The 22,132-nt window shown below is 41.1% G+C and overlaps 1 protein-coding gene across 5 annotated transcripts in view; it reads left to right on the top strand.

Moving 5' to 3' along the window:
• JAK1 (Janus kinase 1) overlaps positions 1–22,132 on the top strand; it is a 123,675-nt gene that overhangs the window by 64,446 nt on the left and 37,097 nt on the right. For 4 of the 5 annotated variants that reach the window (XR_002829538.1, XM_023754674.1, XM_014456744.2 and 1 more), the window contains exons 1-4: positions 5,172–5,248; positions 7,650–7,848; positions 10,425–10,548; positions 15,851–16,004. Coding sequence is in view for 4 of the 5 variants with exons in the window: in XM_023754674.1 (XP_023610442.1) it covers positions 5,243–5,248; positions 7,650–7,848; positions 10,425–10,548; positions 15,851–16,004 (483 nt within the window). In the remaining variant the exon portion in view is untranslated. Of the gene's footprint in view, positions 1–5,166; positions 5,249–7,649; positions 7,849–10,424; positions 10,549–15,850; positions 16,005–22,132 lie in introns of those variants that run through there. The other variant, XM_006089779.3, reaches the window with a different exon arrangement.

The raw sequence follows: 22,132 nt of genomic DNA, 5'->3' as shown, positions 1-22,132 counted from the left end.
GAGACCAGTCTCCTAGGTGGATGGGAGACTATCAAAAGTACTGAAAAAGGGCAGAGAAGACAATGGTGTTGGTGATGGGGGCATTTTAAAGCAGTTAGTCTTCCTCCTATGGGAAGAGCAAGATCCTTGAAACCAGGAGTCACATGTTTGACTCCTGGCACTCGCACTGATTGGCCCAAAACCTCTCGTGGTTTTTATGGGAATTAAGTACAGGTGCCTAGCTCCATGCATTAGATGTTCACTCTCCTTGACTGGAACTGTATGCCATCAAGCTGTAATCAGTTTAACAGAAATTATGCCCAAAATCTGAATGCGTATTGCCTGCTAAATTTGTTAGGCACTTTATGTGCACTAATGCATTTAACTCTTAACAGCTCTGTGAGATTTACACTATTTTATCCCTCCACTTAAAGCTGAGAACATTGTGGCTTAGGGATGTTAAGTTACTTGCCTAAGGATACAATAGCTAGTAAGTGGGGAGGGTGGGATCCAAACTCAGGTCTGGATGACGCCAGCTCATGCTTTTAGCTGCTGTTCTGTGTTATCTGAGATTTGTGAAACAAGACTTTGATTTGTGACCAGGCTTTTGCTCAGAATTCCTATTTATTCATTTTTTCTGAGCAAGCGCACAGCCCACCTTCATCTTCTGCCATAAAACCTATATTATATTGCTTTAGCACTTGTCTGAACACTTTCACATCTCCTGCCTTGTGTACCAAGTCATTAAGAACCAGGCACCCTGGATTAGGGTGAATTTTCCATTGCATATGTTGCTTCATTTGTCACCTTAATCTTTCATTGAACAACTGTTTAACTGCTTATTGATCACTTAATATGTAAGGCGCTAAACGAAAGAAACAAAAATCCCTGCCCCCTAGGACCTTGTATTTTTTTTTTAGGAGCTTGTATTTTTTGTATTAGTTTCCTCACCAACGGTAAGACTGGTGCCTGCTGAAATAGTTTTTTTAAGGCTTAACATCTTTATCTTTTTTAAAAAATCAATTTTATTGATTTTTACAGAGAGGAAGGGAGAGGGATAGAGTTAGAAACATCAATGAGAGAGAAACATCGATCAGCTGCCTCCTGCATGCCCCCTATTGGGGATTGAGCCTGCAACCAAGGTACATGCCCTTGACTGGCATCGAACCTGGGACCCTTCATTCCGTGGGCTGACGCTCTATCCACTGAGCCAGACGGGTTAGGGCAAGGCTTTATATCTTTAATCTTACAATTTCTTAAGGTATTAAGCAGCTGATTTCAGGACATTTTCTTTTCTTTTTAAATTCCTTATTAAAGTATTACATAAGTCTCCTTTTTCCCCCATTGACCTTACCCCAGCCGCCCCCACTTCCTAGCACATGCCCTTACCACCCCCCCTCCTACTGTCTGTGTCCATTGGTTATGCTCATATGCATGCATACAAGTCCTTTGGTTGATCTCTTACCCCCTCACCCTCCCACCCCTTCCCTCATAGGTTGGACAGTCTGTTTGATGCTTCTATGACTCTGGTTCTATTCAGGACATTTTCTAATAACATTTCTTAAAATTTTTTTCCCCAAGTTCATACCTTAATTCATTAACATTTTCTTTGTATTTTCTACTTAAGAGATTAAAGGTTTTAATTTCTTTAATGCATACATAAAGTAATTCACTGGAAGTGTAACGGTTTCCTTAGTAAAAACAATCAGGTACCCAAAGTATTATATTTTGATTGTCACTGATTTTAACTGTCATCCAGTCTATTTTCATCATATAAATCTGGCAATGGCCTTGGCCAGAAGCACTAATAGTCTGATGGTCATATTTGTGAGTTAACATGGTCTGTTTTTATGTCTCTTTTCTCCACTATTCCAAATTTAATTGTATATTCTTCCTTATACAGATACCTGTATTTCAAAAGATGTCCTTGAAAATATAAAAGGGTGTTAATATTCTCAGAAGTAGATACTTTGGAATTGTGCATTTTGGAAAATAGTGATATCCCCGCTATTGCAGTTTAGTCCTTGTTCAGGCTGACAGGACTAGGTTTTGTTTCTATTACTTTTCCCTCACTCAGAAAGTATCAGATGTACTTCTCTCTCACATAAGACTTTCATAAATTAAAAAACAACAACCTGAGAATCTACAAAATTTCCCTGATTTCTTTTTTTTTTTCCCATGTTAAGTAGCATCTACAAGATTGAGCCACAAAATTAGTCCTCTCTCATGGAAAGAAAAAACGTTTTCTTTTAAATCCTTGAAAATTTATGAGTGAATTAGGTGGATGAATTCATTGCTGTCATCAAAACCTTTTGATTACTCACTTTTATCCATCCTGTTTTCTGAGCTTCATTGTTTTCATCTGAGTTGAGAATGGAACCCAGTGAATCATGTTATTTTTAAAGGGCATTGTGTGATACCATCTGGTCAGTTTTTCTAACATTAAAGATTTTCTTTTTTATCCTATAGCAAGAAACTTGAATTGATTTCTTAGAATAATCCAAAGTATTTATAAACGGATCTTGCTCTTTTTGTACCTGTTGTAAAAATAAGTAGCTAGATCATATTGTTTTTGTGTGTTTTTTTTGGAAAGAAATGTTTATTTGAATGAAGCCATTACACAAATGCTGTAGCACCAAAAACCACTTGTTATCCTGAGTGAGGACAATTGTCATTGCATATGAACTGGATCAGCAGACCGAGGTTTAAGCACTTAGGATGATGCCCAGCATCTATGTTAAGTGCTTTTAACATTTTTATCGTTAGAATGCCAGTTTCCTAAGAGTAGGGATTTTGTTATTGAATCAGCATATAAAACATCATAGTAATGCATATTGTCTAGAAATTCTGTTGGCTGATCTTGTTTTCCCATAGAGTTTAATCTCTAAGCTAAGCATCACAAATTGATACCATTTTTTTTATCCTGTCCAGTAATACCGGAGATCAGTTTGAAAATTAGGTACAATGTGATTTCAATATAATGTTGCTTGCTGTGGAAAAAGAACACTGTAAATGAAACACCAAACTCTGCTTGATTACAGGTTTTCATAGAATCCTAATTCTAGAAGAATCTTAGTGATTTTAATCTGAACCTCGAATCTTACATGAGGCCCAGAGCAACCCCACAGTTCCTAAATTTAAGTAACACGTGATCTGATGGTGCATATTAAAATGCTTTGTGAGTTCTAAAATTTTATGTTGTATCTCTTCTTAAGAGCCTGCACCTGGTGGAACTTACAGGTCTCTTCCTGCTTTAAAAGGCTCTGATTATGTGTCCCTTTCTTGGTTTGAGATGGGCTTCTTAATGCTTTAAAGCATGGAGCTCATCTGGTTAATTTTTATTCATCCTCGGCAACAGATTATAGTGGCGTGCTGCAAGAAATCTGGGGTAGAAAGGTCCCAGACATGCTGTTGGCAAGCCTGTAAATTGGCTAGTGCTGGTCTTTGTCCAGATGTAAAAAGAAGTATTGGAGGGATTTTCCTATTTGTGCAGCTGGAGAGACCAGACTAGTTCCTCATTTCTTACAGGGCCTTTGCACATGCTAATCCTTCACCCAGACTGCTTTCTCCACTCCTCCCTAGATACCCATTACAACTTAGGTCAATATTACTTCCCTCTTGAACTCCATGCTATGTCATATTGCTCTTATATGAGCTCTCTTTTTTCTTCAGGGCATTTAAAGCTCTTTATAATTACCCGTTTCTGTGCATTTTTGTTTGATTCCATTGGTCCTGTAGACCATAAGCTCCATGTAATCAGGGATCATATCACTCTTATTCTTCATTGTGGCCTCTTGATATAGTTTAGATTTTCGCACTTAGAACTGCTCAAACATACTTGTTGAGTGAGTCTCCTAAACATGACATTCGAAACCCTGCTTCTGAGCAGAAGCAAGGCATTAGCATGTAGCTAATATCAGGTTGCTGTTTTGATGCAGGGCAGGGTATCTATTCACTTAATTAAAATAATTGATTATATTACATTTTAAAAGCTAAAAGTCTAATGGTCTGTTCTTTGAACCATGTTAAAATTGTCCATGTTAAAATAGCCAAGTCAAAGTTGTCACATCAAAATTCATACTTGTATTCCCTGCTTGGCCTCCTATTGTTACTTTTGCTTAAGTCTCACCCACTGCAGAAAGCCTTCCCAAATTAGCCTTCACCAGTGTTAGTCACCAGAGTTAGCTAGAGGTATAGACGATGACCTTGTGACACACACTATTGATTTTAGATTGCTTTTATGTTTTCCATTGTGCCATTTCCCACTTGGATTGTCAGGTCCTGTGGGAATGGTGGCCTTGCAGCCTCACGTCATTCTCTCCAGTGCCCTGCCACTCTGCCACCTTACACCTGGGACCGTGCTCTTCCTAAAGATGCATGCTGATAAAATGTGTTGAATGATAGGCAGGAAACTGAGACAATAACCTATATTTACTTGGAAACCACTTTCAAATCACTAAGAGTAGTTGTTCCTTATTTGCAACAGTAATTTGATTCTACTGGTAAAAAAGAGAATTTGTGAGAAACAGCAAGGGAAGTTGTTAAAATAATGTAGAGCTGTGTGTGCGTGTGTGCGTGTGCGTGTGTGTGTGTGTGTGTGTGTGTGTGTATGGGACCAGGCACTTAAGGTCAGGGAGTAACATGGGATCTTTATTTGCTACCTAAGTTTTCAAATAAGAATGGCTCAAGAACTACGTGGGGAACTGAAAACATTGCAGAGTTATTCCTAGGCCTTTCCCCATCAGCATACCATATGTTGGCTCACCATTAAAATGAGGCCAAGGGCAGCCGGCTTGGGGAGGAGGGTAATTCTAAAGGAAATGGAAATAGGAAATAAGCGCGCATCTTTGGGCGTCCCAAACTATTGTTCACAGCCTCAGGAGAGAGGTTGTTGACGGAAGGTGCACAGCCTTCTCTTGCACTGGACAGGGCACTCTGCGCCAGGAAGCAAAAGTCCCCGGCTTCCTTTCTGAAGCAACCAGAATCACATCTTCTTTGATGTTTACAACCCAAGCTGCCTCTCTGTCCTCTCTGTGTCCTCATCAATGCTTTCTGTTGTTTTCCTTCTTCCTCCCAAATGCTTTTTCCTGCCCGCTTATGGTTTGGGCTGCTTCCTTAATGAAAGCGTCCTCTTCTTTCCTGATGCAATTACCTCTGCAGCTGATTTGTTTATTTGTCCTTGTGTAGCTCAGCTCTGAACGGGCTTTGGAAAGCAGAGAAGAAAATCCAGGCTGCTTTTGGGGGACATTGGACAGCCGAATAAATGCAGGTATGTACATTTGCATGTTAAAGACAAAAAGGAAAATAGCTTTTAAAAAGAATAATGAAACTGATCTTGAAATTTTTTAGTTCTTAAATATCGGTATTTTAATTTTTGTTCATTTCAAATGTTGAATGTTCTGCCTTAAAAAAAATTCCCGACTACAAAAGTATAGGGAGTAAAAAGTACAAGTTAAAGTTCCCTTGTAAACCCTCCTTGACATTCACTACTGTTAGTTGTATTGAATGTTTTTTCCAGATTGTAGATATGTATAACCAAATATACATACTGTGCTTTTTTTTTCATTTTGTAGTATGTCATAGACACCTTTCAGTGTTGGTTCATAGAGCTTTATGTCAACTTTTTTAACAGCTGCGTGGTGTCTCTGTTGCTATTATTTTGTTTAGTAGTCCTCTCCTGTTGGACATTGTTGGTTGTATTTTTTCCCCTATTTCAAACGGTGCCACATCTTGTATATATGAAATTATGTATGCTTGCCTGATTGTCTCCTCAGGGTGAAAGGGTAACACCATCTTTGACTTCTTCCTGCCATGTCTGTATAGAATCTCCAGGACAAAGGTTTATCTCATGCTATGAAGCAGACTTTAGCTACTCTGTTCTCCATATCTGTTTTTTGTTGTGGGGTGAATTGGGGTAATCAGAGTTGAGTTTTAGAACTTTCTTGTTTAGCACTTGATCTGAACCTCAAAATAAGTTATGAGCTTAGTCTTTCAGCCTGCTTTCTGGGAGATTCTGGTTTTCAGGTTCATTTTAGAGATTAAACAAGTAAAACTGAATGACTCTCAGTTTGTAGCATTGAGGCATACCTAGCTTACGCCCCTCCTATTACTGTCTTAGTTCACCGAGGCAGCTAATAGACCAAGCACATGAATTTGGTGAAGACAACTATGACTGCTGTCCGTCCCATATGACTTGTCTTGTTTTGAGGAGCCTCCTTGGGTTATTCTGCAAGCATGTAAGCCTCTGTGTTAGGTACTTGGGAAACAAAGATGAATGGCATAGTCCTTGTCCTAAGGGAGCTCCCAGCACAAGCAAGCGAGTAAGATGAGACAGACACATGAATAAGGTGTCGTTAGTGCAGTGAGGTGAGTGTGGGAGAGAGCATCTAACTTAGGGAACAGGTTGGAGGTTCAGAGGTGGCTTCTTGGAGAAGTGAACATCTGAGCTGAGTTCTAAAGAAAATTGAAGTTTGCCAGGAAAGGGATGAGGTGGAAAGGTATTTTTGGTACAGGGATTCGCATGAGCAAAGGCAGGAAGGTGAGAAAAACAGCATTGGGGAGAGAGATGGGGGTGGAGGTAGTTAGCAAGATGGCAGCTTTGTGGGTGTGAGGCATGAAGAGGCTGGGAGTGATAAAAGCTGAGACTAGTGAGGCTAGCTGGCAGGTGACGGAGGGCCTCTGTTAGGAGTTGAGATTGGTCTGTAGATAGTGGGGGCCTTTGGAGGACCTGACTTGTGTTTCAGAGACATTACTTTGGGGGCTAAGTGAAGGCTGGCTGGCTGGCAGGCAGGAGGAAAGTTGTGACCTCTGGTGAGGGAAATTAAGTTGTAGGCCATTGGTGTTGGGGTGAGGGGAAGAAAGAATGTATAGGGGTTTCCCTCTCCTTTCTGGCCTTGCCCAAGACTAGGTTGCTGACGTTGGCTCTTTGACCCTAGCTGCTCTCCCTTTTTAGGAGACTCAGATAAATGACTTCTTGCAAGCTTCTCACCAAAGAGTTCTGACCCTGTCAAAGCATGGCTGCCCACCCTCATTCTGCTGCCACAGTGTGCTGCCCATCCTCCTGCCTGCCCATGGGGTGCCAGGGACCTGGCTCCTTTGATTAATTTTCATGACCCTTCCATGTGGTTTATGAACATGAATTACTTGTCATTTTGTATGTACTAGGTAAGAGCCAGCCCTGGGCTGGCTTTTGGGGGCATGGAGATAGATAAACATGATTTTCACCTTACTGAGCTTGCAGTTTAGTGGGAGATAGATATAAAATTAAAAGACAGTGTGATTCATGCCATAGCTCTATTCAAAGGTAAAATTATCCCAGTAGAGATAGCACCAATGCTAGTATCATTAGCATCAGTGGTTCCAGAATGAGCCACATTTTCCAACGATAGCTTGTGTGCAAATAGAGAAAATAAATTTAAACCATGTCTAAAATTATTCTGATTTTTGAGAATATGGTCTGACAATAAATAATTAATTAGAATGTGTAATTGATTATTTTCCGTAGTTTCACGTGTCATAAGCCCTGATGCATTTGATTTTCAGGGAGGGAAGGGGCAGAGAGAGGTACTTACCCAGTACCACAAATTTCTGCTTGCTCACCTTCATAACACTTTCCTTTACTGTTGGAACTTTCAGCACATGGAATGACCATAGTCTTATTTTCCCTACAGTATCTAAATATAAAGGAGGACTGCAATGCCATGGCTTTCTGTGCTAAAATGCGGAGCTCCAAGAAGACCGAGGTGAACCTGGAGGCCCCTGAGCCAGGGGTGGAAGTGCTCTTCTATCTGTCGGACAGGGAGCCCCTCCGGCTGGGCAGCGGGGAGTACACGGCGGAGGAGCTGTGCATCAGGGCGGCGCAGGAGTGCTGTGAGTACTGGCTGCTGCCCGGGCCCAACGTGGGTTTTGGTGGTACACCATCCCAGAAGCAGATCCAGGTGTCTCTGCCCCGATGGCTCCGTTGAGTGGAGAGGGGTGTGGACTCTGGGGTTCTGCCCTGCCTCTGCCACTTACTTGCCCTTGACCTTAGGCCAGTGACTTGAATTTTGAGAGTTTCACTTTTCACTTTCTTCATTGCAAAGTGGTTTATTCCTGCTGTCACTAATGAGCTGTGGGATACCAAGGAACAATGCTTGCCCTCTGTGGAGACTCAGTTTTTATTTCCCCTACATCTGTGAAGTTGAATAATATCAGCACTAAATGAGCAAAGCACAAAGTTATAGGCTCAATAAGTAGCACCTCTCAATATCATAGTTGTTCAAAACTTCTGACAAGTGTGATTCATCCTGCGGCTGTGGCCTGCCTCTGTCCCCCACCCCCACCTCCAATGTGATGCTGAGGTGAAGTGAGAAATATAGTGTCACTTTGTGGCTTGGTCAGATTGCCAAGTTGTGAAAAGGACAGTGAGGCTGTGAACAACACAATCCATTTTTTTTAAGTGAGGCTTATCCTACTAAACTTAGCCTGTTGCCTTCAGAAGGTGAAAGCCAAACTGAGCAGCAAAATAAAGCCTTTTTCATTATCCTTTAAATTTGGAGTCATTGCCCATGTTTGCCACCTGCTTTTAAATGACAAAGTCATGTCATAGAAACGTAGAGATCCAAGCCCACTCTGTGGAGAAATAGCGGTCTCTATTTTGACTCAGGAGAATGTTACAGAAATTTATTGATTTTGAAAATGCATGAATACGGGATGCCACATTCTTGTAGCTCTTATTATTATTATAGTAAGTGGTGTTTGGGGGCAGTGTTGTTTTCTTTCCATGTTTTTCGTTATCATATGGCAAATTTTTGTAATTTTAGTTCTCCTTATTTCACCTACTCAGTAGTTCTAGCTTGATTTGAATCCCAACTTTGCAGTTTACTGAGTAACTTTGAATCAGACTAAATCTCAGGAGGCCACAGTTTCTTTGTTTGTAAAATGGCATAAATAATATCTCATTAGTTGTTAGGAGGATTTAAAGATAATAAATGTAGAGTGTGTTAGCCTGATGCCTGACATTTAATCCTCAGCGATGTTAGTATTGCTCTTATTCCATACTTCTATATAAAAAGATACCTTTGATTTTCCTATTTATGAGTACTAATATTATTAGAATCAGATCTGTGAGAGAATTACAGACAGATCCATGGTTATAAATGAATTACGCTTAAATATGTATGTCAGTGCACATTCAAATGTATGAAGAAAGGCTCGGTTTCTACGCCAGTCCACAAAAGCCATTTTGTGAATGAAAAAAATGGTATACCTGAAACACAGTCCTCTTAATACTGGATCCAGAAGTCATTTGCCCTTGTTCCCGGAGAGAGTGCTGTTTGAAGCTTAGCTCCATCCTCTCTGTTACAAGGAGGAGTATAACTGCTGAAGGGGTAGCTCCCGAATAACTTGAGAAGCAGGAATGAGATGAGGGGTTCAGCAGAGGCATTGAGATGTCAAGAGGATGCAGCTTCTTAACTCAGCCCGTTCATTGGAGAGTCCTTGCCTAGGCAGGCCGGGCTGGCGAGAGTCCCCATCACTGTCTGTCTCACTCCAGATGTCTCATTTGGAAAACAAGGACCAGTTACCTCATATTCTCACGTTATTTTGGTTTAGTTCACTGTGTCTTAGTTTGAGGACTGACCGCACATGAACTATGATTATTTGCAATCATTTTCCTCCCTTGCCCACTTGCTTTTAGTTTACAGGTGTGTGTAATTTTAATCTTGGAGTCAGAAGTGAGCGAAAAGGTGCTTTCCTGGCTTCATATCTCCTTTATCTTTTTGGTCATTCTTGTATTGAAGGAAGCAGTTGGTGGGGTGGGGAGGCAAGGGATCTTATTGAACCACCTTTGTTAAGCATATAGCTTCTTCTTAGTTGGCTACTAAAAATATTTATGATTATCTACAGAGTGCTTACATATATTATTAATGGTAATAGATTTTAATCACTGATAAAAGTCACTGCGGTTATTTATTCTAACATAATTTTATCTGCTACTGCCAGAAATTTCTTTGAATGTTTAATATATATGTTAGAATTGTTTAAATGTTTTCTGTAGGAGACAAATTGGGGACCTCTCAAACTCCAAGAATGTTTCCGACTGATTAGCAAGGTGAACTCAGGCAGGGGTCTGGGAACCTCTCAGATAGCCTTTTTTAAAAGCAGGATTTGGTAATACTGTGTTGTAGACACTGAGAAATATCATGAGACATCCATTTTAAAATGTTTAAATCTGGTTTGCCAGGAGCTATAGTACATACTCTTGGGAGCCATAGTTACTAATTATTATTATTAAAACTGCTTGATTGAACATGCTTGGAAGTCTTATTTGCCCTAAGACAATATGAATGTGACCTAGATTCTTTCTGGATGAGAGAATTTTCTATGTTGCATATGTCATGCATTGGAAACAGATAGCCAAATATATCTATCTTTGATATTTTGATATGTTCTTTACTTTCCCCCAGGTATCTCTCCCCTGTGCCACAACCTCTTTGCCCTGTATGATGAGAGCACCAAGCTCTGGTATGCTCCAAATCGCAGCATTACTGTTGACGACAAGACATCGCTCCGGCTCCACTACCGGATGAGGTATGGGTGCCTGCCTGGTTTCCTCATGGGGGAAGGAATGGCGGTTAGCCTGGAGCCCTGAGTCACTTACCAAGAAATACTGTAGTCATTTTTGTAATTTGTAACCTGTATGTTTGCTTGGTATGAGAAAGGACTTTTTCAGTATTTGGAATACAATTTAAGATGAATTTGACAACCTTCCTCTGCCACATTCTAGAAAAGAAATCATTATGATGCTGAGGGTATTTTTGAATAAAATTAGTGTCGTGTAGCAGAGTTTTTCAATGGTGAGTCATGGTTATGAATTTAATTTAAGTTGTGACCAGAATTTGTTTTAAAAAAGAAGTGAGCAAGAATAGATACTATCAGCATATATACATATCCTAAGAATATTGTTTTTGAAAACTTTTGTTTGAGATATATAGTACGTATGTGTGTACTAGGTGACCATCTGATAAGATATATTTCTTACTAAAAGTTGCAGCTAAGGAGATTGAGAAGCACTGCTTGCAGCGGGATCCTGCAAATGCTAGGTGGGCCTTGCTCTCGGGTGGATGTTCGGAGCCACCTCCCTGGGGCTTTGTGTCGTGGGCTGTTGTAATTCTTCTTCAGATGGGTATTCGCCTTTTCTCCTATATCATAGACCTTGTCAAATGCACATAGCCTCCCAAATGGCATATATAGTCAATACTTCATTGCTGTAGACTCCTGAGTTTATAAGCATATTTGTTCTGTACCTAGAATTGGGAGTATGGTGGTTAGGTAGTAGTTAAGCACAAGTGAACGTGTATTTAGCAAAGGATCTTATAAATAGAATGGCTACTTTTTGAAAAGGATCTTAACTAACATAGTAATTAAATCAGCAGGTTAGCGCAGGTGCTGATGGGATGCAGGCGCATGCTGGCAACACCCTTGGGATCTCAGATGCTCTCCACGGTATCTTAGCTGCCATTTCTTCAGGGAAGTCAGTAGGGTTTTTTCCATTCCAGAATGGCCTGGATGTTTTTCTCAGCGAAGCTGAACCAGATTTACTTTCTTTGATAATCATTCTAGGGCTGACTTTTTCTCTTCTTTCTGTATTCACCCAAGCTTTCACCTGATGAGGAGAGAGATATATGTATGCACGATTTCACACCCCAGATTTAGGGAAACATTCACCCCAACCAGCTGAGCCTTCAGACTATATTTGGATTTGTTTTTCAAAGTGTAATCTTGCTTTCTGTGGCCTGGGGGCTTGCTGTGTGATCCAGCATTTAACGTGTGCTTGCAGCTCCCAGTCTAGGGAAGGGGGTGTGTCACTGAGTTCCAGTTCTTTCCCTCTAGGTTTCTCTCCTTGGTTTGAAATCTAGAATGGTAAAATTGGAACTTGGAAGAGACCTAAGTCTCTTCCAACTTTTTAGGGGGAAACTGGTATCCAAAAAAGAAGTGAGTTTCCCAAAGTCACACAAGAAGTGAGTCAACTTGTTGGCACAGAGGCCTCTTCGAGGCACTCATTTTTGTCGGTTGTGTGAGTGCCTCCCTATAGAACAGTGGTTCTCAACCTGTGGGTCGCGACCCCTTTGGGGGTCGAATGACCCTTTCACAGGGGTTGCCTAAGACCATCGGAAAACACATATATAATTACATATTGTTTTTGTGATTAATCACTATGCTTTAATTATGTTCAATTTGTAATAGTGAAATTGGGGATCACAACATGAGGAACTGTATTAAATGGTCGCGGCATTAGGAAGGTTGAGAACCACTGCTATAGAAGCTGCCTCTGCCTGCTCCCCAGTCTCTTGGCTGCCAGGAAGTGCATGGCCGCTTCATTTTTGGCACCTTGACTTTGTACCTGACATTGCACTTCAACAGGATATTGCTTTGTTACCACAGCTCTTTGAACTTGGGGAAAAAAAGATCCCACCCTAAGCTAAAACATTTGCATTACAGCAAACTATAAACATTTTGAAACCTTATAATCTCACCACTAAAGAAGGTGTAATATGAAAATAAATGTTAGCGACTATTTCAGTGGAATCTCAGTTCTATTTTGGGAAATAATCTTCAGTTATAGTTTTCTATTTTTATCTTCAGTTTTCTATTTTTAGATAATGATTTTGATAGTTATTGTTTTATACAGTAATCCTATATAATAAAGAGCTAATATGCAAATGGCCGTCACACCCTCTCGCTCCGGGGCTAGGGGACCTGACGCCGCACCCCCCGCCCAGCAGGGCTTGACGGGGGACCTGAAGCTACACCTACCACCTGGCATCAGGCCGGGGAACCTGAGGCTGCACCCCACCCTCTGCAGGGCTTGACAGGGGTGGGGCTGGCTGGGTCTGGGTCTCACGCGATTTTCAGGCACGCGCAGGTGGGTGGGGACTTGACTCTGGGTCCTGTGGCGCGCCCCAGACTCTGACAGGAGGAAGATTTTCATAAACATTTTACTAATTTTTCTTTTATCTTTGACAGTTCTATTATAGAGAAAGAGTAAATAACAATATTAAAATATTTCCTCTAATTAATTCCCTTTTAATGTGCATGATTTTTGTGCACCAGGCCACTAGTATATCTTCATATAAGACAAGCATATTCTTTATTCCTGTTTAAGAAAAAATGTTTCCTTTTCCCATCTAAATGAATTTTCGTATCCATTAGTAAACTTCTGTAGAAACCTGGAGAGAATTTTTTGTGTAAAACATCTGTACATAAGCTTAGAATATGCAGTCATCTGTAATACAATTTTCTCAACAACTTGCAAGGAAGGCATATCTCTGATTGATAGTTCTACCTGTCCATCTCTTTCTCCTTCCTTCCTACATTTTTCCTCCACGTCATTCTGAAAAGGAATCTGGGTAGCTGTCATATTACATTTATTTATGTTGTTCTTTATTTTTTCCCATTAGCATGTTATAATATTAGGAATTAGTGTTTGGCCCAAGTTTGATGAACATTTTCATAATTTTAAAAGGGATGTAGAATTTCTGTCTTCCATGTAATTCTGGTTTTGTCTTATTAGAACAAAATTGGGAAGATGTTGATTTTGGCAGTTACCTCTTTAACTTTTGATTTGTTTTGTATTTTTGGTTTTGTCACCTTATTAGATAGAAAGCTGACAGCCTTTGACTGGAGGCAGTTTCTAGAGATTGAGCCTTGCTTTAGGCTCCCTTCAGCCTTCAGTGAAGTGGAGAAGCTGCACATTATCTTTGATCTCTTTGTCCTGTACTGTCTGAACATCTTGCCAAAGGGCTCCCAAGCCAAAGCTGGTCTGTGAGGCTCAGATAGCAATCTTGAAGAATGTCCTTGTTCAGACAGATTGGAGATTGCAGTCTTTACAGAGGGAGTTTGTTGGGTCCTTGGCTTTACTAGGTCCAAGGACTCAGTCCCAGAGAGACTCAGTGGGATGTAGAAGAAGAAGACCATGGCTTGGACTGGTTGAGGGAAAATCTGTCTTCAGTGCTTCTCTTTCGAACAATTTCCTCTATCCTTGAGAACCTTTTTCCTTTTGTCCTAGGTAACCTTCCACATTGTACATAATTCTCGTTTTCTCATCACCATCCTCCTGCACTGTCAAACAGAATTTACCTGTCCTTCCTGCTCCTCCGTCAGAGCCCTGCTTTGAACCTTTGTATAATGGAGTGCCGGGCACATAGTGAGCATGCAAAAGCTGTTAGCCACTATCTTCATTCATCTTGTTTAGACCCTTTTACCTATCAGTTTCCGGGCAGACCCCCAGAACTTCTAGTAGATCTCTAGTTATTGTCCGAATGACCACCCAGGTTGCAGGTTCGATCCCTGGTTGGTGTGTATGGGAAGCAACTGATTAATGTTTCACTTTTACTCAATGTTTCTCTCTCTGTCCCTTCCTCTCTCTCTAAAATAAATAAAAGCTTGTCCTCGGGTGAGAATTACAATAAATAAATCAAAAATAAAACTAATATTTTTATGTAGAGGAAAGGAAAGCTGTATGGGGGCTGTCCATGAAAGTCATAGTGTAGTCCTGTTTATGAGATGTGCCCCCTTGTATGTTACTTTATTGTCATTGTTGATTGACTGATTGCCACATGAGCATGGAGACAGGGAGCTTCACTGAGGGCGGAGGCTGTGCTTCTCCTGAGAACCCTTTGCCTCACAGGGCCTGGCATGTGCTGAGCTGTACAGATACAGCACTGACAGGTGTCGGAGTTTAATGGCGGCTCCTTTTGGGGAGGCAATTTTATTTATTGTTTCTCCATGCTGTGTTGTTTTTCATTAGCACACGGGCATGTCAGGGAGAGAGATCCAGGCACTAGCGGAGTCTGCAGCCTAGAGGTGGCCTGGTCAGTTTGGCTCACTCACTTTCATGCCTTGCAGAACTCCTATGCTTCTCTGACAGGCGGCTGAGGAACGTGGCAGCTAAGAGAACAGGCTTGTTGTCTTAGGGCACCTAGCCTTTAGAAACTGCAGTTTTCCTCCTCTGACCATAGAAACAATGAAATCTGCCTGGTATCGTTGCTGTAGGAATTAAATAGCATACTGTCTCTAAAGTGCTTATTTTTTTTTTAAATATATTTTATTGATTTTTTACAGAGAGGAAGGGAGAGAGATAGAGAGTTAGAAACATCGATGAGAGAGAAACATCGATCAGCTGCCTCCTGCACATCTCCCACTGGGGATGTGCCCGCAACCCAGGTACATGCCCTTGACCGGAATCGAACCTGGGACCTTTCAGTCCGCAGGCCGACGCTCTATCCACTGAGCCAAACCGGTTTCGGCTAAAGTGCTTATTAATTTAATTCACAACACTACAAGCTGGTGCTTGTAATAGTTAATCTTCATTTATTTCTCCTATTTTAAAACTTTGTTTATTGTAAGATAAATCATCAATTTAATAACAGCAATCTGAGAAATAGGAAACACTGCCATATTAACTGTATACCTTGGCTGTGTGGTGACATTACATTTCAGAAATGTAAAAATGAGTGAAATGTCTTGGATTCAAGGCAGGATGATATTATTAAAGGTAAAGGGAGGCACTGGGCTAGCCTCTACCCAGTCTACAGTGTTTTCCTGTTTAGGAAGACATCATGAAAGTTGCAGGAGCTATCTGTGTGATCTTAAGGAAGGCACTTTATCTCCCTGAGTCATAGACAAGGCTCGCTCTTCAGGGAGTGTTGTAGGAATGACAAGAGAAGGACTTCATACGCAACGAATGCTACAGATGAAAGGTCTGTCTGTCTGCTTACTTCTCTGGAGGGTTAGCCTCTAGTGCTGATAAGTCCAGGTGGAACCAGGACACAACTCCCGTACATTTCAAGGCTCTCATTCCCACAGCTGACACAATCTTACTGCGTTCCAGGTTCTATTTTACCAACTGGCACGGGACTAATGATAATGAGCAGTCGGTATGGCGACATTCTCCAAAGAAGCAGAAAAATGGCTACGAGAAAAAAAAAGTTCCAGATGCAACCCCTCTCCTTGACGCCAGCTCTCTGGAGTATCTGTTTGCCCAGGTAAGAAGTTTGGGGCTGGGAGAACCTGGGTTCATGGGATGGGTGAGGCGTTGTTGGGTTCAGATTCCCTGATGCAGCTGAACTTGGTGAAAACTAGGATATTTCTCTTTTTTGTTTGTTTTACAGCTAGCACACGTTATAGCCTCTCTCATGGACAGTTCTTGCCACCCCTGGACTTTCCCCAAGTGAGGAGGGAAAGGCAGCAATTCAGTGTTCCAGGGGCTATTTATTCCCCTGTGGGTTTTCCCCACTCACCCGTCCCCATTCCTTCCCTTTCCCCTTCGCCTCCAACCCTTTTACTTCTCATCTGCAGCCTTCCATGGAGAGAGCAGAGGGAACCTGTCAGCAAGGGAAGGTGTGGTTCAATGGGGCTAATGAGGACACTTCTCAGCAGTCACAGTAACATTTGGGAGGAAGAGCATGACCACTCCGTGTCACAGTGGCGGTAGAAAGATGAGACACTAGAAAAAAGCCAGAAGGGAAGTTACAATCATCTAAATTACATGACCCTGAGATAGCATCTATATGAAGCATATATGTATATAACGTTTTTATTTATATGCTTTCTGGTTGTACCAAGCAGATATGCATTATACACTATGTAGTTTTTTAAAACATTTTGCTGTTCATATAATTTTATAAATTGATTTTTTATTCATCTTGTTTATGGTCCTTCAACTGTCAATTTAAAATACAGATTTTTGTTATTTCAGTGACTTCATAGTAACCTGCTTATTCAGCACACATGTACCGAGTGTCTGTGTACTCTTTGCTGAGGCACTGCAGATACTGTGAACAAGACAGAGGTGGTTTCTGCAAGCATCAGACATACCATCAAGTTGGGCAAACAAAAAACAAGCAATTAAAATGATACATAGGTAATACATAAGAAATTGTGAGCAGTGCAATGAAGGAAAAAGAGAATATGGGGAGGTGTGAGCTCTGGAGAGACCTAACTTATAATAGTGTGGTCGGAAAAGGCCTCCCTAAGGAGTGACATTTATACTGAATTTTGAAGAATAAGAAGAGTCTGCACGTCTAAGAGGAGTAGGGAAAGTAGTTCTTCCATGTGGAGCAAGCTTTTCAACAGCAGCACTGCTGACATTCTGGGCTGGATAATTTTTCATTGTGAGGAACTGCACCACCTCCAGACATTGCCCCACACTCCTGGCTTCCATTCATGAGATGCCAGGAGCACCATCCTCCCAGTTGTGACATTCCACACTATCTGCAGACATTGCCAAATATCCCCTCAGGGGCAAAATCTCTCCTGTTGAAAACATCCGATACAGACAGAGAATGTGGGCAGCCCTGAGGTGGGTGAGCCCTGAGAGGAGAATCAGTGTGGCTGGAGAAGGACTGGAGGGTGATAGGAATGAGACTGGTGGGAAGACTGGGCAGACCACACAGAACCTTGTATGCACTGGCAAGGGGTTATCTTTTCCCCACTCCAAGTGCGATGAAGAGCTATTTGGAGGGTTTGATTTTATTTATGTTTGAAGTCGATGATGATTTTTCTTGCTACAGGGAAAGTGGATTGTGCTGCAGCCAAGAGCACACTTCAGCTGAGAAGGTGCTGTGATTGGTCCGAGGAGAGAGAATGCTCGTTTAGCTTTAGTGTAGTGGCAGTGGAGTTGGAGAAAAGTGGGTGGATCTGTGATGACTTTCAGAGATAGAATTAATATGTTAATGGGTTGGATGTGAAAGCTGAAGGAATTTGAAGAATCAGAGATGATTTGAGATTTCTGTTTGGGCAATGCTTGATAGATAATGGGAAGACTTAAGAGGCACAGGTTGGAAAAAGGGTAGGTATTGTGTGTCTTCTTATGGAGATGCCTATGAGGCACACAAGTGGAGATTTCAGGTAGGAAGGTGAGTACAAGGAGGAATTCAGAGGAAAGCCATCATTTATTTAACTAATCTCTTGTTTCTGGACATGTTTTATTTTTCTCAGGTTTTTTTTCCCCCTAGTATTATTATTTTTTTAAATTTCTTTATTAATTAAGGTATTACATATGTGTCCTTATCCCCCCATTCCCCCCCTCTACTCATGCCCTTACCCCCCTGTTGTCTGTGTCCATTGGTTAGGCTTATATGCATGCATACAAGTCCTTTGGTTGATCTCTCCCCCTTACCCCCACCCTCCCTACCTTCCCTCTGAGGTTTGAGGGTCTGATCGATGCTTCTCTGTCTCTGGATCTGTTTTTGTTCATCAGTTTATGTTGTTCATTATATTCCATAAATGAGTGAGATCATGTGATATTTATCTTTCTCTGATTGGCTTATTTCACTTAGCATAATACTCTCCAGCTCCAACCATGCTGTTGCAAATGGTAAGAACTCCTCCTTTTTTACTGAAGCGTAGTATTCCATTGTATAGATGTATCACAGTTTTTTAATCCACTCATCTGCTGATGGGCACTTAGGCTGTTTCCAAATCTTAGCAATGGTGAATTGTGCTGCTATGAACATAGGGGTGCATATATCCTTTCTGATTGGTGTTTCTAGTTTCTTGGGATATATTCTTAGAAGTGGGATCACTGGGTCAAATGGGAGTTCCATTTTTAGTTTTTTGAGAAAACTCCATACTGTTCTCCACAGTGGCTGCACCAGTCTGCATTCCCACCAGCAGTGCACGAGTGTTCCTTTTTCTCCACATCCTTGCCAGTACTTGTCATTTGTTGATGATAGCCATTCTGACAGGTGTGAGATGGTACTGCATTGTTTTGATTTGCATCTCTCAGATGATTAGTGACTTTGAGCATGTTTTCATATGTCTCTTGGCCTTCCTTCTGTCTTCTTTTGAAAAGTATCTATTTAGGTCTGTTGCCCATTTTTTGATTAGGTTGTTTATCTTCCTTTTGTTAAGTTGTATGAGTTCCCTGTAAATGTTGGAGAGTAAACCCTTATCAGTGATAACATTGGCAAATATGTTCTCCCATGCAGTGGGCTTTCTTGTTGTTTTGTTGATGGTTTCTTTTGCTGTGCAAAAGCTTTTTATTTTGATGTAGTCCCATTTGTTTATTTTCTCTTTAGTTTCAATTGCCCTAGGAGCTGTATCAGTGAAGATATTGCTTTGGCATATGTCTGAGATTTTGCTGCCTGTGGATTCCTCTAGTATTTTTATGATTTCCTGTCTTATGTTTAAGTCCTTTATCCATTTTGAGTTTTTGTGTATGGTGTAAGTTGGTGGTCTAGTTTCATTTTTTTGCATGTTTCTGTCCAATTTTCCCAGCACCATTTATTTCAGAGACTGTCTTGACTCCATTGTATGCTCTTGCCTCCTTTGTCAAATATTAATTGAGCATAGGAGTTTGGGTTGATTTCTGGGTTCTCTATTCTATTCCATTGTTCTATATGTCTGTTCTTGTGCCAGTACCAGGCTGTTTTGAGAACAGTGGCTTTGTAATACAGCTTGATATCTGGTATTGAGATCCCTCCTACTTTGTTCTTCTTTCTCAGGATTGCTACAGCTATTCAGGGTCTTTTTTTATTCCAGATGAAATTTTGGAAAGTTCGTTCTAGGTCTGTGAAATACGCCGTTGGTATTTTAATGGGGATTGCATTGAATCTATAGATTGCTTTGGGTAGTATGGACATTTTAATGATGTTGATTCTACCAATCCATAAACATGGTATGTTCTTCTATCTGTTTATGTTTTCCTCTATCTCTTTTTTCAGTATCCTGTAGTTTTCCGAGTACAGGTCTTTTACCTCAGTTAAGTTTATTCCTAAGTATCTTAATTTTTTTGGTGCGATGGTATATGGGATTGCTTTTTTAGTCTCTCTTCCTGTAAGTTCACTATTGGTGTACAGAAATGCCATAGATTTCTTGGCGTTAATTTTGTATCCTGTTACATTGCCGAATTCATTTATTAAGTCTGATAATTTTCCTGTTATGCTGTCTGTCATTGTTATAGGCTGTGTGAGCAGCCTCATACATACATGTTTATGCATAGTGTTTTATTGATTCCTTAGGATATACTTTCATACACATGATTTTGTCACAGTTATATTCCATGTACAGCTTTAGTGCTTGGTTACACTCCATCCCCATCCCGCGCACACAGAGAAACGCATAGCCGTGGGCAAGTGCTGAAAAAATGAACTGGCCATTTTCAGATTGGTCTTTTTTAATTCAGCCTCCCAGTTCTTTTACCTTTTGGGGAGAGGAAGTGTAAAGGAAGAGGGTGCCATACATTAGGAGTTCAGTATAGCATTGGAATCTTACCTTTTGGAGCCTCAGGAATGAGCTACGTGAGGTTTGCAGTGATGTTTACAGAACAGAATAGTCTCGGCGTTTGTTCTGTCTTCACACGTTGCTGGCCGAGGTGATTGTGGCCAGTGCTCAGTGGCATGTGGAAGTGGTCAGTGTCCTGTTACCTGGGAGAAAGAGAAGTCCTATCTTAGACTGAAAGAGAACTGTCTTGGTGAGAATCCTCCATCCAAAACCACGAAAGTAAAGTCCCTTCAGGGAAAGTGAGTGGCTTACTTATGTGGGAGCACCACCTCCAGACATTGTCTACCTCTGGTTACAGCTAGAAAAAGTCAAAAGCTCCCAGTCCTCAGAGTACTGTATGTTTTAAGTTAGTAAGGGTTGAGTGCAGCTGTAGCGCAGAGTTGAACAACCACAGTCCAGGAGTCACCTCTAGGTTAGACTCTCTACCACACCACTCCCTAGGTGCCTGGCCTCTGTGCCATGTTATTTTTCTACTTGACGTTGATTTTTATAACTACCTGATAATTAATATTTCTATTGGTCTGTTCTTAGAATGGAATCTCCATGAGGTCAGGGACGTAGTTTGGTTTGCTATATCCTAGCACCTAGAGTAACATCTGGCCTATAATTGGTTCTTAGTAATTCATAGTTATCAAATGAATGAATGAAGTCATTTAACCTTTGGCGCCTTAGATTTCTCATTTGTTAGGTAGTGATGATGTTAACATGTACCTCATAGGGCTGTTGTGAAGATAAATGAAACAGTACAGTGTCTAACACTGAGGTAAGGGTTTCATAGAGGGGAGCTAGCATTGACCTCATCTTCATCAGTCTGTACAAGGCAGGTGGTGGGTACAGCCTTTTGGTTTTATTTATTTATGTATTTAGCCCTCATTGGCTCTTGGAATGCTGTGCATCTCCCATCAGTATTTTAGTTATACATTTCACTACTGGAAACATGAGCAGCAGATGTTGAAAAAACTTACATGTGGTAATGGAGCATTGTAGAATGTGCGCTTCTTCCCCTTCCTCTAAGTCTGCATCAGATTGGGGCGTGATGCTTTGTCAGTCATACACCCAGTGCCGAGAGAGGATGTCTCAGTACAAGCTTGTGGAATTAGTGAGTGATCAACCCCGGCCAGCTGTCACCTTCCCTTGCCCTGGTGCCATCCAAACCTAGTACGACGCTGCTGTTCACCGTTTACAGGGGAAGCCCTATAAATGTTCATGCTCTTCACCAGGACCTAGCATATGCTCAATAAGTATTTGTTAAATGAATTAATTAGCCTGGGGAGAACATCTGAGCCCCTTCACACCCAGCTGTTGAGAAAGGGCTTTGGTGTCAGACAAACTATCAGTGTTTTGTTTTTGTTTTTTCTCTAATTAAAAATTTTAATGTTGACATTGCATGTGTCACCACCACCACCCCTTCCACCCTTTGCCCTCCACCCACTCCCTTGGCTTTTACCACACTATTGTCTGTGTCCCTGGGGTATGCATGTATGTTCTTTAGCTAATCCCTTCATCTTCTTTATCCCGTCAACTCTCCTCCCCTCGTCTCTGGCAGTTGCCAGTCTCTTCCATATATCCATGCTTCTGGTTCCATTTTGATCGTCAGTTTATTTTGTTCATTAGATTCCACATATTAGTGAGATTATATGATATTTGTCTTTCTCTGGCTATTTCCCTTAGCATTATAATCTCTAGGTCCATCTATGCTGTTGCAACGGGGTCAGAGTTCCTTCTTTTTAACAGCCACATAGGATTTTATTATGTGAATGTATCACAGCGTTTTTATCCACTCATCAACGTTTTTATCTATTGGCACTTGGGCTGTTTCCAGTCTTGGCTATTGTAAATAATGCTGCAGTGAACATACGGGGTGCATATATTCTTTCTGATTGGTGTT

Source organism: Myotis lucifugus, unplaced genomic scaffold (assembly GCF_000147115.1).
Source record: "Myotis lucifugus unplaced genomic scaffold, Myoluc2.0 scaffold_63, whole genome shotgun sequence".
In the NCBI taxonomy this organism is placed as follows: domain Eukaryota; kingdom Metazoa; phylum Chordata; class Mammalia; order Chiroptera; family Vespertilionidae; genus Myotis; species Myotis lucifugus.
Note: the sequence above shows the minus strand (reverse complement) of the source record. Positions and strands in the feature narration are given on the sequence as shown.